The following is a 16,473-nucleotide window of genomic DNA, read 5'->3' on the forward strand; positions in this document are numbered from 1 at the left end:
AAGTAATAGTTATTGTTCCAATGTTTTCTAACTTTTGAACAATTCAGCATACACAGAAAATAATTTTGTTTATGGTTCACCACTCAGGTCAATGGACAGGCTATTCATGGACCAGAGGCAGCTTGTGCTGGGTGCTGGTCCCTAGATTTGCTCTCCTGGCCCACTACTCAGAAGGCCCACGGATCAGGTTCTCAACACACTGTCCTTCCACACTGTCCTTCCACAACCCCAAGTATTGTTGCAAGCTGGATAGTTAGCTCTGTCCAAAACCCTTGTCAAATGAAAGAATTATCCTTATCTTCATTTTTACCAAGATCGAGCTTCCCAAAATTCTTCTCTGGTATAAAAAAAAAATCTCTGATTTTTGTATTACCAGAATTGTAACCCAAAGGTTTGCAAAGAAAAGAGTAGTGTTTGGTACTCAGAACCCAAGTTTTTCTTTTCTTTTTAAATCAACAACGTGAGTTGCCCCTGGGAATGGTAAGAAAAGTGAGTTTGATTTTGGGAACCAGATCAAACACATTCCATCTGGGTTGTGCAACACCCACAGTGGATGGCTTCACGAATGTGAATACCATGAGCAGTTCACTTTACTGGTAGAAAACCTTGCTAAATCACAGTAGATAGATGCCTTGACTTTTCTAAGATTCAGTGAAAAAGAACAAAACATTCATACTGGTAAGATTGTTTGTTCTTCCCTTAGATACTGAAACTCCTGGAAGTTGAAGTCAAAATCGTCATCATAAGCCAGTAATCTCATTTCCTCCCCTTTGCGAAAATGACGGAGCCTGATGCCCCTGCCAGCCAGGTGAGCATGGAGAAGAACAGCAAACACATGGATTCCACTTGGCTTTTCAGCTTCCAGAGCCTACAGGCGGGGCACACAGAGGAACACAGAATTAGCCCAAACAAGCACATGTTCAGACAGTTTACCATAAAAGAGAGTTGGAGGGACAACTGAGAAGAAAATCTAAAGCAATTTAAGTGAATGCTTAAGCAGCCAAACATTTTGAATTTGGATTTTTCATGACTTATTCCTAGCAGTGTTATCTTTGTGAAGTAACATTTGCAGGCAGAAAAGAAAGGGAAATAATGCTTACTGAGGACCTACCAGACCACTTCTAAATGTTATCTTTCTTTATCCTTCTTTAAGGAGGTAAAGAGTCAATCAAAGCTCTTGGCAAAAAGATTCCAGTATGTTAGTAACCTGTAAATAGAAACTCTTAAAAGGAGAAATGATTCCTACTTTCCAAGATAAGAAAACCAAGTGGAAGAGTGGAATTCCATGAATTGCCCTTGGTCCTATAGCTAGTACATGACGTCATGGCAATTTGAATCCTGATCTAAATAACTCAAAGGGCATAATCTTTCCACTTCATCAGTCTGCCATCTGTCTACAATATAATAGCTTATAATTTGTAAAGAATATGATCCATGTTGAAATACATTTATTTAAGAAAAAAGAACTGTAAATGGAAGTATCCATAATTAAATACTTTACATGGTTTTCCTTACTCAATATGCATTTTTATATTAGGTACTCTTGCTCTTTGGTTTACGTAGGACAGAAACTATAAAGCAGAGAAAAGGAGAAAAAAATGAAAATGAATAATGGAAGAAACAAATCTGGATTAAAAAGTGAAGTTGAGAAATGGAAAACAGACCACACGAACCAAGGTAGAAATTGTAAAAGATAAAGTGTCAAATATGAAAAAAAAAACAAAGGAAGTAGGTCAGGAAGGAAAACATCCTGGAAGTTATTCTTGTCCAGAATTCTACTCCTACAGCCTTCAAGATTTAAAAAAGCAATCAAAGGGTTGCCACAATGATAAATAATGGCTTTACAGCATGACAACAAGAAAAAGATTAATAACAACAAGCATGGGATTTTCCAAACATAGTTTCCAAGAGCACTGATGAATCTATGACTAGTAGCTCACAGACTCTATGTTCTACATACCTCTTCTAGGCATTCCAGAGTGCAGTGACCCTCAGACTGGAATTCAGGCATCCCTGGAGGGATGGTGTGGAAGAGGCTTACCCAGAGGCCAGCCTCAATCACCCCAGCATCATACTTCCTTATATCTGTCGTATGAAATAACCTCAGTCCAGAATTATCTATTAAGCCTGGAATAAGAACATATAATTAAAAATGAGTTTGAGTTCTTAAAAAAAAAGTTCTCCACATTCAGTTGAAATGGATTTATTAATTTTCCTTAAAATCTCACAAGGGAAAGAATTACAAGTAAAGATTAATGGAAGACAACATTCAGTTTCACAAACAGCAATTAAAACATAAGTCACCATATTGTCTGCAACCATTTTTGACTTACACAGTATACCATAGGAGAAATGTTTGTGTTGTCTAGCTGATATATTCCACAATGATCTAACATAAAGATAGACCAGAGGAAAATTCTAAAGTCATTCCTCAGAATATAGAATAACTCAACAAAAGCTTTATTTTATATTGTTTTCAGGTAAAGTTCACTAACATTTCCATAGAGGTAGAAGCCCCTTGGTCTAGAAACCATCTGCTGATAGAATAAACTACTGATGATTAGTTTTCTTTATAGTTTGCCACCAATTTTTTAATCACTCAATGAACAGTTATTCAATCAACAAAAATATTAATAATCTATTATGTGACTAGAAAGCATGACAATAAGCATGTGGGGATGAAAGATGAGTAAGACACATTCCTTGCTGAGACAGTTATCATAAGGATGGAGAGTCCCAACCCCCTCATAAATCTGTTCTACTGACTTCGAAACTAATTGACTCCTTTCTGCAGGGTTGACTTACCTACCTGTGATTACCAAATTGACACTTTGGAACCATTGGCATATACACAATTTTATATTAATTGGTGTGATTATTTTTATTGTTTCTCTTTCTCACTACGCTATAATTTCCACCTGGTTTGGTGTGTTTTCATTCACGTTGTATCATTAAGCACAGACCGGAGACAGAGCTGGTGCTCAGTATTTGCTGAATAATTGCACACATCAGTGTAAAATAATGACTTTGAGTTACTTCTGTTGAGAACTTCATATTGAATCTTTCAACTTTTTGGTTTTGGATTATTACGTAAGAGGGTTTAGAAAAGTAGATTCACAAATCAAATATAAGTACAAACCCTCTTCATTTCAATATCATATTACACAGTGTGTCTGTACACATAAAAATAATATTTTCTAGTGTGATGAATGGTAGCATTTCATATGAACAGTTAGGAAATGTTTCATAAGCACCAGGTTTGGGGAACTAACTTATATCACAAGGAGAAAAATCTATTATCCTACTTCTTGGAAAGCAGGATACAAATTGTTTTTTTAAGAACATTGACCACGTGCGCTCATTTTGCCTGGTTCAGTGCTGGTTAATCACTGTTGCCTCGGTGTAATTTTTTTATTATTAACATATAATGTATTATTTGTTTCAGGGGTACAGGTCTGTGATTCATCAGTCTTACACAATACACAGCGCTCGCCAAGCACATACCCTCCTCAAAGTAATTTTTAACAGTATCCTCTTTTGCTCTAAAAAGTACCCTAATTTGGATGACAATGTATAGGTTAATTCCTTCTAAGACTGGGTGGTAGTTTATTTCAACCCTGTTAAGATACTTACAAAACTTTTAAAAATCATAGGTAAAATATATGAAGAATAAACTCACCCTCCTTATATGTCGGATTGTCATAATGGACTTCCAGGAGCACATAACGAGGATCTAACGGAGTGCCAAGGGATAATCCAACATGAGGTGGATAGGAAAAACCCTAAATAAGGCAAATTCCATGAGACGTGCCCTATGAAAGTCCCTAAAAGTTCTATTCCACTCAAAAACCAACCATTCTCAAAGATATTTCAACATTCTAGAACTCCATAATCTAGAGTGGACATAACAAAATGGCATAAGGAGAGAATTGCTTCCAATGGGAAGAAAAATAAGTCACTCTCCTATCAGAAATAATGTATAGAGCTTTACTTCTAAGTATTAGAACCGAAGGGAAAGAAACATGATCCATGAATAGTGTCACATCTCAGTAATTGTTGGTCCCACCTCTCCACCAATGGCCCAGGCGAAAATGACGGTCTCGCAGGTGAGGAACGCATCGGGCATGTTAGGGTGGTAGCACTCGTGGCCATAGTCCAGGACGCTGTCGTTAAAGCTGCTGCTGCACTGGTAGAGTAGGATGTGGTGGACCAGACTCTCGTGGCCTCTCTGTATCAGTGGCTCCACCTGAACAAGCACACACGAGAGGGAGGATGCCATGAAGCAAACCACCCTACAAGCCCTGCGGTAAGCAGGAAGCAGCATAAACGATGATCAGTTTTGCAAAGGAATCATGTTCTCAACTGTGTCAAAGTTATGATGTGGCTCAAAAACAATTTGTTCTGGGGAAGGTAACAAAGATAATGATGGTGACGATGGCAAGAGCGAAGGTGAGGTAACCCATGGGGCGCCTGGGTGGCTCAGTCGGCTGAGGGCCCAGCTCTTGGTTTCAGCTCAGGTCATGATCTCAGGGTGGTGAGATGAAGCCTCACCTTGGGCTCCGCGCTCAGTGGGCAGAATCTGCTGGATGTGCTTTCCTCTGACCCTCCCCCAACTCATGCGCCCTCCCTCTCTCAAATAAATAAGTAAATCTTAAAAAAAAAAAAAGATGAGATAATGCTTTCCTCCAGGAATCATAAGATTTGCTGATCTGTTTGGGTTTTGAACTCACTTTTGTTTTTCTTAGCATTCTGTGTGGCAACTGTTTCCAGACTGCTTTCTTCCAGGCTTCTTTGCCCTTTGTTCCCTTCCCTCTTTTTTCTTTTCTTTTCTTTTTTTTCGCCACATTAAAAAAAAACAAACCAAGGCTGTAGATAGACACAAACTCCCTCAGACTCCCTCTCTTCCACCTCAAAATATTATCTTTATCCATCCTTATTGAAGGTGATAGATGATGTCTCATTCATCTATTACCTATCTTTCTATCTATCAATCATTTATCCATTATCTATCAATCATCTATCCATTATCTATCATCTATCTATCTATCTATCTATCTATCTTTCTATCTATCTATCTATCTATCTTTCTATCTACTGTCTATTTTTCTATCTGGTGCTAAGCATAGTGCTGGACACAAAGTAGGGCTCAATAATGGATATTCTTATTTTAGTGACTAAAATCAAATTCTAATAAGAATCTTACTATTAGAATTTGGGAGAGAAAACCACATTGTAGTGATGTGCCCCTGTAACACTGCTCAAATTAGGAGAGGGAAAGTGGAAACCAGGGAAGAGAATGAGCGGTCAAGCTGGTTCTAACACTGACAGCACAATGCATGTGAGCGTGTTCCTTCTGTTGTCCCTCCTGGGAGTTCCCTTCATAACACCTGCCCACCTCAGCCCGGGAACTCAGGAGGAGCTAAGTGCATCCACAGGTCCCCAAGTGCCTTACCTGCCGAGGAAGTGCAGTACTTAGCGTAGTTAAATACAAGGTTCCAGGATTCTTTGAACCCTCCATACATCTGCTAAAGAAGTCCTGGTGTGTCCCTAAATTTCCAAGACTTTTCCTGTCCTAGAGTTCAACACCTCTGCCTTTATCCTTAACTACTCAAATGCAGGCAAATGCATTTTGAAACCCTTGCTTGTTCTCTGCTTTAGACATGCATATAAAGATAAAGTGTTTTTAGCTATTCTCTCCTAAGGCTTTCCATTTTGATTTTCTACATAGTTTTCTTTTCTTTCTTTTTTTAAATCAGAAAATGGAAGCAGCCACACAGGGAAACAGTATGTAGAAGGCAGAGATCTGAATAAGCAGCCAGGGGGTTTCCACTTTGCAAATCCAGCTTGCCTTTGTGTTGCATTGTGAGTCATGCCGGGGCTAACCCACACGCACATTTTTAACATCACATTCACAGAAATGACATTGCACATGGCTTTGTTTGCACTTGTCTCATCTCTAAAGGACCGGGCACCCCGAAGGCAGAAACTATTTTCTCTTTTGCTTGAAAATGACAGTTATTATTTAAGCATGGTTGCATAATACATTACACAGAAGGGTAACCTAAGATTTCTATTAAAGTTTAGTTCCCACATCCAGTTTGAGCTTTCTTGTGAGATTTCACTTATGTGGGCACCTCAGCACTCCAAGGGGGACGGAGCACAGTATGTCCACAGGAACACAGGGACAGGAGACATTTTCACAAAGTGCCTTATCAGTTCAGGCAGAACCTGGAGGTGGTGCTGAGCTCCACAGGGTCGGTCCCAGAAAGGAGTCATTAGGGCAAAGGAGAGATGACTGCTGCCAAGGCAGCTACAGAAACAAATGGCATTCATTGAGGCGAGCTACAAGTGTGCATGGGGAATATATTTATTAAGGCTGGGTGGTGCCTGCCTTTAAGGAGTTTCACGTTCAACTTCTTGAAAGAACCTTTTAGGAGCAAGTGTTTATTTATTTCTTTCTTAAATACAGTAAGTGCTGAAACCAACACCAAGCTTCTAAGCGACTAATGCATTCTAGGAACAGTAATAATAACAACTGTATTTTATTTAGCACCTACTCTACTATCTGTCAGCCACTGGATTCGTCATTTCATTTAATATTGACAACAATCTATCAGGTTAATGTTATTGACTCCATTTTACAGATGAGAGAAGTAAGACTCAGGGGATTAGGCAACAAGCCCAAAGTACCATAGGCAGGAAATGGTAGATGGGGATTTGAGATGAGGCTGGACTGACCCCAAAGTCAGTACTCTCCCAGCTGCCACACATCATTGCGGGAGATGCTTCAGGCCCTGGAAGCTGCTGCCAGCGAGGGGGAGGATGAAGACTGGGAGCCTTACGTCTGAGGGAGAGGGGTCTCCTGTCCCCCTTTCCCCCTTTGCCCCCCTTGCCCCCTCAGTCCGAGCATCCATTGGCCCTTAGGGAGATGAGACAGATGGTGGTCTTTTGATATGTTCTTTCCTAAGGAGAGCAAATAACAAGGTCTTTCTTCAAAACCTGGTGAGGTCTTCAAAGAGAATTAAGTTGTAATTACAAACCGAGGGGAGAGCCTGCAAGTTTTTCCTAAGAAAAAAATACATTCATAAGATAACAAGGAAACTTTCCGCATGCAAACCTGAGCACTGTTCATAGGAGAAATATGAAGCCTTGGAAGAAGCAAAGCTCTCGGCAAAACGGAAAGGATGTGAGAGATGAAGGTGCAAACGAAGAAAGAGAAGTGAGGATAACTACGGAATGAAGGTGCCGCTAATATCAGAGACAAAACGCAGGTTCTCAAACCCTTGAAGAACAGAAGCATTTCTGGAGAAGGAATTTTAAGATGACCATGTGGGATAATTAAGTGAGACCCGAGGATATTCCTATGGGTAGGCATAACCTATTCAGTGCAGGGGACAAGTTCCAGGGAATGGGAGCATCTTGACCGGAGTGGGGCTGGCTCTCTCTCTCGATGCCCCACACAGAGCAGAATTCCCCACAAAGCTTCCTGCCACACTTCCGGAGCATAGAGAATCCAGTGCCCTGCTACCAATCCCAGAAAAATACTGCTGCTCATTTCCCGCTGCTTCCTCAACCAGCTCCACAAACCTCGGAAGCAGCTGCAGCCCCTGCCGGGCCATTCTTCCTCAGCCCAAATAAGGCTGAGGCCGAGACTGGCGAGCACTGTATGAGCCTGGAGAGAGAGGTGCTCCATGATACAGGCTTCTTGCAGGTGGAATGCAAGCGTTAAACACTACCCTTTCTTGTGTATTCAGGAATGGTCTACGCAAGAAAGACTCCTCCTTTCGCATCATTGCATCGTTTGAAATAATCGTTTAATTTTTATATTAAAAATATTTTGGAGACAAATAAGGTTGTAGTGAATCACTGCTTCTAAAGAGCAGCACTTAAACAGGGTGACTTATTCTGGTTACTTCAGAGATGTCACATTATCATCACAATCTAGATAGGAATGCCAAAAGTTGCCTCTATTAAAAAAAAAATTAAGCTTAAAAAAATTGTCAAAGAAGGTCATGCCAACATAAGGTATACAAATGTGGATAAATGGGTACTTCTGAGACTGGAACAAACATTTAATTTCATTTTTGTTTTAGGCTGGCTATATGACTGCAGAAAAAAAGAAATAAAAAGAAATAGAAAATGCATACGGAAGTGGGTGGCAGGGATACCAACACCTGATGACATATTAAACCATGTTATATGACATATTGTTATTCCTGTGTTTTTGTACACAGGTGGGATTTGCAGACCAGAACACATGGGAATTCCCTACAAACACCTTCATATATGCATTAGAGGCCAGGCAACGATGGCCTGGCACCTGTGGGTTATCTGTTAGCTCCCATGCAGAGCAAAGGAACAATCTAGAGAAGAAATCACAGATGGAATGGGGATGAGGGGGAAGCCTTCAACCTGAAAGATTTTTAAGACTAAAACAGTCTCCAGTTAGTTCAAGCAACTGAAACTTTGGGGTACCCTTGAGAGGACTTAGGAGTAAAAAAGAAAACAAGAAAAAAAGAGAGCTGCTAATCATAGCCGAGACCAAGGTGGAAATTAACATCGACTATAAAACTGGGAATTGAAAAGCCCCAAATATTACACTGTTCTCATGACCCCGTCATCTTCTCTTACCCTCTATCCAGGTCAATATGTCTAGCATAATCCCTGCCACACATAGACTGCTTAATAACTATTTATTGAATGGAAATGAAGATTTTCCATGAAGCCTTTCCATCAACAAGACTGAGTCATCAAATTCATTGCCTCCTAATTTCTTGATTGTCTCAACACCAGTGACCTACCCTGCAATCCCACTTCAGCAACCCAATCCCACTGTCCCACCCTGCACTTATAACCACCCAGGACTGTGCTCCCTCTGAAACTCTCTTTCTGTCCCTCTTTCCTGCTCTGTTGGTTCTTTCACACCTCTCCAGTCTCTCAACCTGTCACTTTTTCCCAGGAGGCTCCTTGAAACCAACCCTCACAATTGACCCAGACACTCACAACTGTGAATCAATCCTGTAATCTTCCCCTTCTGATCCTCCACTTGTACTGAAGTACTGAGGATACTTTCACAACCATTCATATAAAAGCTCAAAAGTCAGGATTCACAGTTGTACTTCCGTGCATCAGTCTTTCCTTATTTTGCGCTGTGTTCTGTTCCTTGGCTATGGATGAGTATAACTTGTTCAGTGCAGGGTACAAGCTTCAGAAAATGAAAGCACTTTGCTCCCATTACAAACATTTTAAAATCTATGTACACCTCCTAATCAGCTCTCGGTAAATGACTCAATTATTTTGGTAAGGGAGGAAAGAATTTTTATTCATTCCGTAGCTGCATGAGGGCAGAGCTGGACACAATACAATTAGGAAAAAATTTTAATTACATAAAATAATGCAATGATCCAAAGAATCTTACTTGATATGACCTTGTTGTTTAGAACAGAATGAGATAGGGATAAGACAAAAACTTCCAAGTGTGTCAGAATTCCTTGGAACATAGAACCAAGGCACTATATCAGAATAGGAGGTAAGAAACTCTTAGTGGAAATGTATATTATCTTCTGTCATTAAAGGTTTGGGGTCCTTGACAAAACTGTGCCTGCCTGATGGTCTTTCACAAACACCTATTGGGAAACAGATTATGTTCCAAAAAGACTTCTCCAAAAAACCACTGAACATTGGCAAACTTAAGAACCCACATGCTTTTGCAAACTTCAAATACCAATTACCTCAACAATAACAATAAACATATTTTTTGCTTTATTCCCTTATACTGGGTTGAATAGTGTCCCTCCAAAATTCATGTCCACCTGGTACTTCAGAATGTGCCCTTATTTGGAAAGAGGGTCTTTGCAAATGTTATTAGTTAAGATGAAGTTACACTGAAAAAAAAGGCGGCAGGGGGCGGGGGTGCCTGGGTGGCTCAATCGCTAAGCATCTGGCTTTTGGCTCAGGTCATGATCCCAGGGTCCTAGGATCAAGATCAAGTCCCGCATCGGGCTCCCTGCTCAGTGGGGAGTCTGCTTCTCCCTCTCCCGCTCCCCCTGCTTGTGTTCTCTCTCTCACTGTCTCTCTCTCTCTCTCTGTCAAATAAATAAATTAAATCTTAAAAAAAGAAAAAAAGATGACGTTACACTGGCTTAGGATGGTCCTAAATCCAATGACTAGTGTCTTTATAGAAGAGAAAGGAGAAGGAGATTCAGACTCAGACATACACACAGAGAAGCTGATCATGTGAAGATGGACACAGAGATTGGACTCAAGCTGCTACAAGTCAGGGAAAACCAGAGACCAGCAGAAGCTGGAACAGCCAAGGAACAATTCTTCCCCAGAGCCTTCAGATGGAACCTGGATGGCCCTGCTGATGCCTTGATTTTGGACTTCTGGCCTCTAGAGCTGTGAGAGAATAAATTTCTGCTCTTTCAAGCTACCTGGCTTGTGGTCACTTATCAGAGCATCCCTAGGAAACTCATACATCTTCCTCTCTCAATTTTTTTATCATAAACTAACAATTCACAGATTTGTACACTTACACCTAGGTCATGATTGTCCCTGCATTTGTTTGAGACACAAATTTATTACAAATATACATTGTTTCCTCTTACATGATTGAGATTAAATAATTCCATATAGTTACTTAGTCTTAAGGCTATTTTACTTGATGAATATGCAAGTGCTCTTGAAAATGTTAAGTAAGTTTTATTATCTAAAGCTAAGTATATGTATATTTTACTTTAGTTTTTACTTTTGGAGGGTAAAAAAGGAGCGGGGGAATAGGGGTGAGGGTGGGGGTCGTTCCCTTCTTGACTTGTCCAAGGATACTGAGCTCAGTGTGAGAAAAACAGGAGGTTATTAGAGCTCTTATGAGCAATTTTCCTATACTTATTCTTCCAAGTCTACTCATTTAAGATGTTGCTTGTTGAAACATGAGTAGAACATAGCTCTCCAAAAACAACTTGCAATTCAACAAATTAAAAATTAAAACAAAAGGAGAGAGGTGATGGGTGGAATGTGTAATGAGCTGGAAACTTGGTAAATCTCCATCACTTTTCTTCCTGCCCATTCTTGTTCCTGGCACTGTGCTTTATATAGCCACCCCAGGCACAGGCTGATGTCCACGGAAAAGCCAGTAAACCATCTCTGACAGAGGTAATCCAAAGGGCAGCTGGCTCATAATGCAATGCTGCCTATGAAAACATTTCAGCCAGAGCTAGCGGTGTAGACAGATGATTATAAAATCATGCTGATATGCTCATGGGACTATGGTAGGATAATAGATAGTATCTACCTGTCTTGCCCTCCTTATCCTCATCCCTAATGGGGAGATCTCTTTTAGCATAACAATATATTCAACTTAAAAGAGACAACCAAATTGAGCAAGAAAATGGTGTTATTGTCTCACAGGTAATCCACTTTGAAAAAGGTCAGAGTTCAAAGCACAACCTGACTTGCTGATGTGATGTCAAGGGGCCACAGCTTGAATGGACTGGGCAGCTAAAGCTCAGGAAGTGATAGTTAAGTGGAACAGAGATGAAGAGAAGGAATGAAGGGAAGAACCAAGGGAGAGGAGACTTCTGGGAAATAATTTACCTCCCTTCTGCAGTCCTGATTTCTTATGGAAACTAAGATGTGTGTGGCCATGCTCTGTCAGCCATAATTGACCAGTTCAGGAATGGGCGCCCAACCCATCAATCTTTCCCTGGGCCTTGAAAACTATGAAAAAGAACTTAATACCTTCTGGAAGCTGAACACTGTGAAAGAAGTCAGTGTGTAGTGAGATCCAATAAAGTTGGTGCACAAAAAAGTTCCAAAGACAAGATGGTCTCAGCAGGGTTTGAATACTTAAGTTGTTCCTGAACCCAGCTGCATCTCTGCCATTCTCTGGCTTACTTGTTCAGTCTTTCCTCTTATTTCATGGGTCAATTCCTTTCTATTTCCAAAACTAGTATAAGTTCGCAACCAAGATTCCTGATTAAGAATCAAACACAAGTAAATATATATCATCAATTCATCAATTCTGTGTGTGCATTTATACATGCGGTATCTGAAATTGTCTTCTTTTTTCTCTTAGGAACTTTTTGCTACATAAAACTATTTTGTTTTAATTTTACTCTTTCATTTTATTTATAGTTCTTAATTGGATCTGGGTACATTAATAACAAAGTTCCTTCTATCAATGTCCTCAAAAAGCAAATGAGAAATATAATACCCCCTATAAAACACACAAGTGTCTCTCTCCTTTGCTTACTGATTCCTGATATATTCCACATAGGTATTTAGTATTCAGCCTGGCTTATTTTGAGAGTTTTTTTTTTTTTTTTTTTAAGACTTGTTTATGTGTGACCAGGAAAGTCCCAGGGAAGGGGGATATTATTCTCTAAGTCATAGCTCTGGTTTTAACGTTTTTTGATATTCTTCCAGGGAACATCACCTCTGTGACTTCCAGCCATACAAATGAGTATGCCACCAACACGGTAAAGCAGTCAACTACTCCATGTTCATCAGTCTCAAGGACTGGGACAGTCACCATCTTGACACCCATAACAACATTTAAAATGGCAACACGGGGGGTTTCAACAAAAAGGACTTCTCTCACCTCAGTTTCACAAAACATACCCCAGAAGCCATTGACGATGACCATGACCACGACCCTCAACAGTTTAGTGACATCTGCTGCTTCATCAATAACAAGTATGTATCATCTTCTTTTTTTTTTAAGAATGAAGGGGGGGAAATCGGAGGGGGAGACGAACCATGAGAGACTGTGGACTCTGAGAAACAAACTGAGGGTCCTAGAGGGGAGGGGGGTAGAGGGATGGGTTAGCCTGGTGATGGGTATTAAAGAGGGCACATACTGAATGGAGCACTGGGTGTTATACGCAAACAATGAATCATGGAACACTACATCAAAAACTAATGATGTAATGTATGGTGATTAACATAACATAATAATAAAAAAATAATAAATAAAATAAAATAAAAACTAAAAAAAAAAAAAAAAGAACAGTGTGGTTGCCCAGCAGGAGCACAGATGCTCCAATGAAGCTGTAAATACCCTAGAAAGCCTGAAGGTCTCAGAATTGCCTCCTTTCCTCTGAAAAACAAACTGAGGGTTCTAGAGGGGAGGGGGGTGGGGGGGTGGGTTAGCCTGGTGATGGGTATTAAAGAGGGCACGTTCTGCATGGAGCACTGGGTGTTATGCACAAACAATGAATCAAGGAACACTACATCAAAAACTAATGATGTATGGTGATTAACATAATAATAATTTAAAAAAATAACAAGTATGTATCAGAACTGACCCATGCTACCTATGCTGAACATAGTTGTGAAATGCTACAGGTATGTCATTGTGCCATTCTGTAAAAATAGAAATGTAGATGATGATGTCATATTAAATAAGTTAGTAGTATAGATCCTGGTATTCTTGTTCCTGTAGAAAATGAGTGTCCAACTTAATCAGGCCGAATAATGACTGTGACTAAGTGAGGTGTCCTACCAGGGAATTGTCCTTCAACGTGGTGTGAAGATGCGTCATGCCTTTAATTCCTGGGCCCTCATTAGAGAATAGAATTAGGCAGCATCAGTCTACCTGATTTCTAAACCAAATGGCTAAGTTTGGTTTTCATTCGTTTGTGCCATAAAGATATTTTCAAATGGTATTCAAATCTACATGTGCAGTATCAGGGTCATTGCTCTTCTTTTTTTTTTGCATTTGTTCAAAATAGAATGCCCGTGAAACCATAAATTCTGAACCTCACAATTTTCTTAACTTATTCAAAGTGCAGTTCAACTTAAAAGCTAGTGATTACATTTATCAGAAGAGCGGACTTTCTGGGTTTTTTTCTGTGTATTTTTATGTTTTGAAATCAACTGTAATGTCTCAAGAGCTCTTGATGCGATAACACCAAAGCAGGTTCAATTCCCAATTTATTCAAAAGGAGAAATTTCAGTGAGAACAGTTTACTCAGATTGGATCTGGTTGCGAGATTACAGCTGTGTTGCCCAGACTTATTGTTAAGGCATGAACTCTTAGGAGGACTAATAAGGGAAAAAAAATTCCCCAAATCGTGCTGCCTCTGAGGTTGTGGTAGAGGATCCAACTCCAGCACCACAAACACCTTCAGATCCTGGGGTTGAAGCCCCAGGGCGAGGCGGGAGGGATCCACTGGAGGAAGGAGAGCCAGCGGTCATGGACACAAGGCAGGCTGGGGAGCATTTCTACCCAGAGACTCTCTCCTCCTCCATTCAGCATTCTTATGTAGAAATTCAGAGTCTTAGCTTATTGTAATGTTATTTAAAAAGCATGTTTTTGTTTTGTTTTGTTTTCGTCTAGTGACAGCAACTATTAATTCTCAAGAAAATATATAGTTTCAAAATTTGATATTGGCAGCTTTGTTGGTATTGTATTAATACTGGGAGTTTTGTCGATTCTTGACATTGCAGGCAAAATGTATTATTCAAGAAGAACTATGTGAGTTTTGATTGGTCAGGACATTGTTATTTCTGTATTTCCTTAAATGTCATGACAAAATACCAGAATGGGGCCATAGATTTATGAGTTACATTCCTGTTAATCCTCTATGCCCAAAGTAAATTGTTGAAAAATGTGAACGCCTCACGAATTTGCGTGTCATCCTTGTGCGGGGGGCCATGCTCATCTGCTCTGTATCATTCCGATTTTCATATATGTGCTGCCGAAGCGAGCACTATTAAGACTGGTTTACTTGATGAATATGCAAATGCCCTTGAGAGACTTAAAATATTATGATTTACAGTCATCGATTTCTGAATGTGAAGTAATTAGGCTCTTTTGCCAAACACCTCAAGAATATAAACACAAACAAAGCAGAAAATTGCCTTTGAGAAAGTTTGTAACAGCATTCTTGTGTCTATTGTTCTTTGAATTTTTAATAGATTATTCATGAACTCTAAGGTAGCTGTTAGCCCTATTTTAACAAATAGTAACGTTCAGTTAACAGAGATATTCAATAAACTAGGGGTCACCTAGCTCCTCTAAGAGTTCCCTTGCCCCTCTCACCATGTAAGGACCCAAGATGAGAAGATGGTCATCCATGTGGAAGTGGATCTCACCAGACACCGAATCTGCTGGCACCTTGATCTTGGACTCCAGAGCTGTGAGAAATAAGTTTCTGTTGTTTATAAGCCACCCAGGCTATAGTATTCTGTTAGAGCACCCCAAGTGGACTAAGACCATGGGGTGAGGTTAACACTCAAAGTACAATACAGTAACACCCTTTTTTGGTCTTTTCCCATCCTTAGCCTTACTCTCCCACCTCGTGTTCTCTCCTGGCACTTCCTTACTCAGTCACAAGCACATAAATCCTTGTTTCAAGAGACTGCATCTGAGAGCCCAATGCAGCATAACGGTAGAGCATTTTTTGGACCCCATTGTTGGGGGTTTGAATCTAATGTTGGGGGTTTAAATCTTGCCCCATTATTTCCTTATTTATTTATATTGAAGTATATTTGACATCTAACACTGTGTAAATTTCAGGTGTACAACATATGGATTTGACACTTTTATATATTGTAATATGATTGTCATTATTATGAACATGCTAGAAGACCAGGTCTTTTCTACCAGGGTCCTGAATTTTTTAGCCACACCATTTGGCTAAGAATGATTCCCACTTCCCTTGAGGGGCCTAAACCCATCGATGTGATCCCATCCTTGAAATGAACTTAAGTTGGTCAAATCACAGGGACTTTTACATAGTGGCTGACAGAAGAGCTATCCATCAGAAGCATGAAAGAGAAAGTGCTACTTCAGGAGTTTGGGCTGCTATTTTTCTACCATAAGCGGAAAGAGCCTAAGGATGAGGACCACACAACGTTAAGGACAAACCTCAAAATGAAGCTTAGCTCTTGAAACATAACTCTCTGGACTAAGGGATTTGCTTAAAATAAACCCAAGCAACATTCAGTTGAAATAAAAATGAGTTCAATGCTGGACTCATTTAGGACAATTGTTATTATCAAGGACAATTGTTTTCTTCAGCCACTTTTTGTCTTTCCCCTCTTTAGACCAGGAACACTGAGATGACTACCCAGATCTGGATGAAGTCAGAAGCTCTGTTAATTCAGACTTCTGAAAAACACAAAAAGAAGTTCCCCAAGTAATTAGTAGTTGAGTTATATAATGTGTTTGAAAACCACATTTTTTTCATGAGAACAGTGAATATTTAGAACATGCTGAAGCAGTATGACTCATCCTAATTTATCTTCCTCATCGTCAAAATGTTTTTCAAGTTACTGTGTAGGCACAGCATCCACTCTGGTCCACACTTCCATACACCCCACCTGGATTACACCAGGAGCCACCTACTTGTCTTCTTGGATGCTTAGGAGGCTGCTTTCTGGACAATGCTCCCTCTCCCAACTAATCTTCCCAGGTCACTTTTCATCTTGTTAATCTAACTGATAATTGGCAATGGCTCCACACCACCT

The 16,473-nt window shown here is 40.0% G+C and overlaps 1 protein-coding gene, 1 long non-coding RNA gene and 1 other non-coding gene across 3 annotated transcripts in view; 1 reads left to right on the forward strand and 2 right to left on the reverse strand.

The window, feature by feature from the left end:
• MOXD1 (monooxygenase DBH like 1) overlaps nucleotides 1-16,473 on the reverse strand; it is an 84,874-nt gene that overhangs the window by 17,411 nt on the left and 50,990 nt on the right. Inside the window, exons 5-8 of the mRNA XM_034990668.1 lie at nucleotides 4,067-4,246; nucleotides 3,680-3,782; nucleotides 1,961-2,127; nucleotides 677-868 (exon numbers count right to left, since the gene is read on the reverse strand). Coding sequence (XP_034846559.1) covers nucleotides 677-868; nucleotides 1,961-2,127; nucleotides 3,680-3,782; nucleotides 4,067-4,246 — 642 coding nt within the window. The remainder of the gene's footprint in view (nucleotides 1-676; nucleotides 869-1,960; nucleotides 2,128-3,679; nucleotides 3,783-4,066; nucleotides 4,247-16,473) is intronic.
• Nucleotides 760-15,106, forward strand: LOC118000787. Its single transcript, XR_004676558.1, has 3 exons — nucleotides 760-808; nucleotides 12,424-12,693; nucleotides 15,052-15,106. It is a non-coding gene; the product is annotated as an uncharacterized LOC118000787 (long non-coding RNA).
• On the reverse strand, nucleotides 14,605-14,712 carry LOC118001675. The gene has a single exon (XR_004676784.1). It is a non-coding gene; the product is annotated as a U6 spliceosomal RNA (small nuclear RNA).

Source organism: Mirounga leonina, unplaced genomic scaffold (assembly GCF_011800145.1).
Source record: "Mirounga leonina isolate KUSES-001 unplaced genomic scaffold, KU_Mleo_1.0 Mir_53, whole genome shotgun sequence".
Taxonomy (NCBI): Eukaryota; Metazoa; Chordata; class Mammalia; order Carnivora; family Phocidae; genus Mirounga; species Mirounga leonina.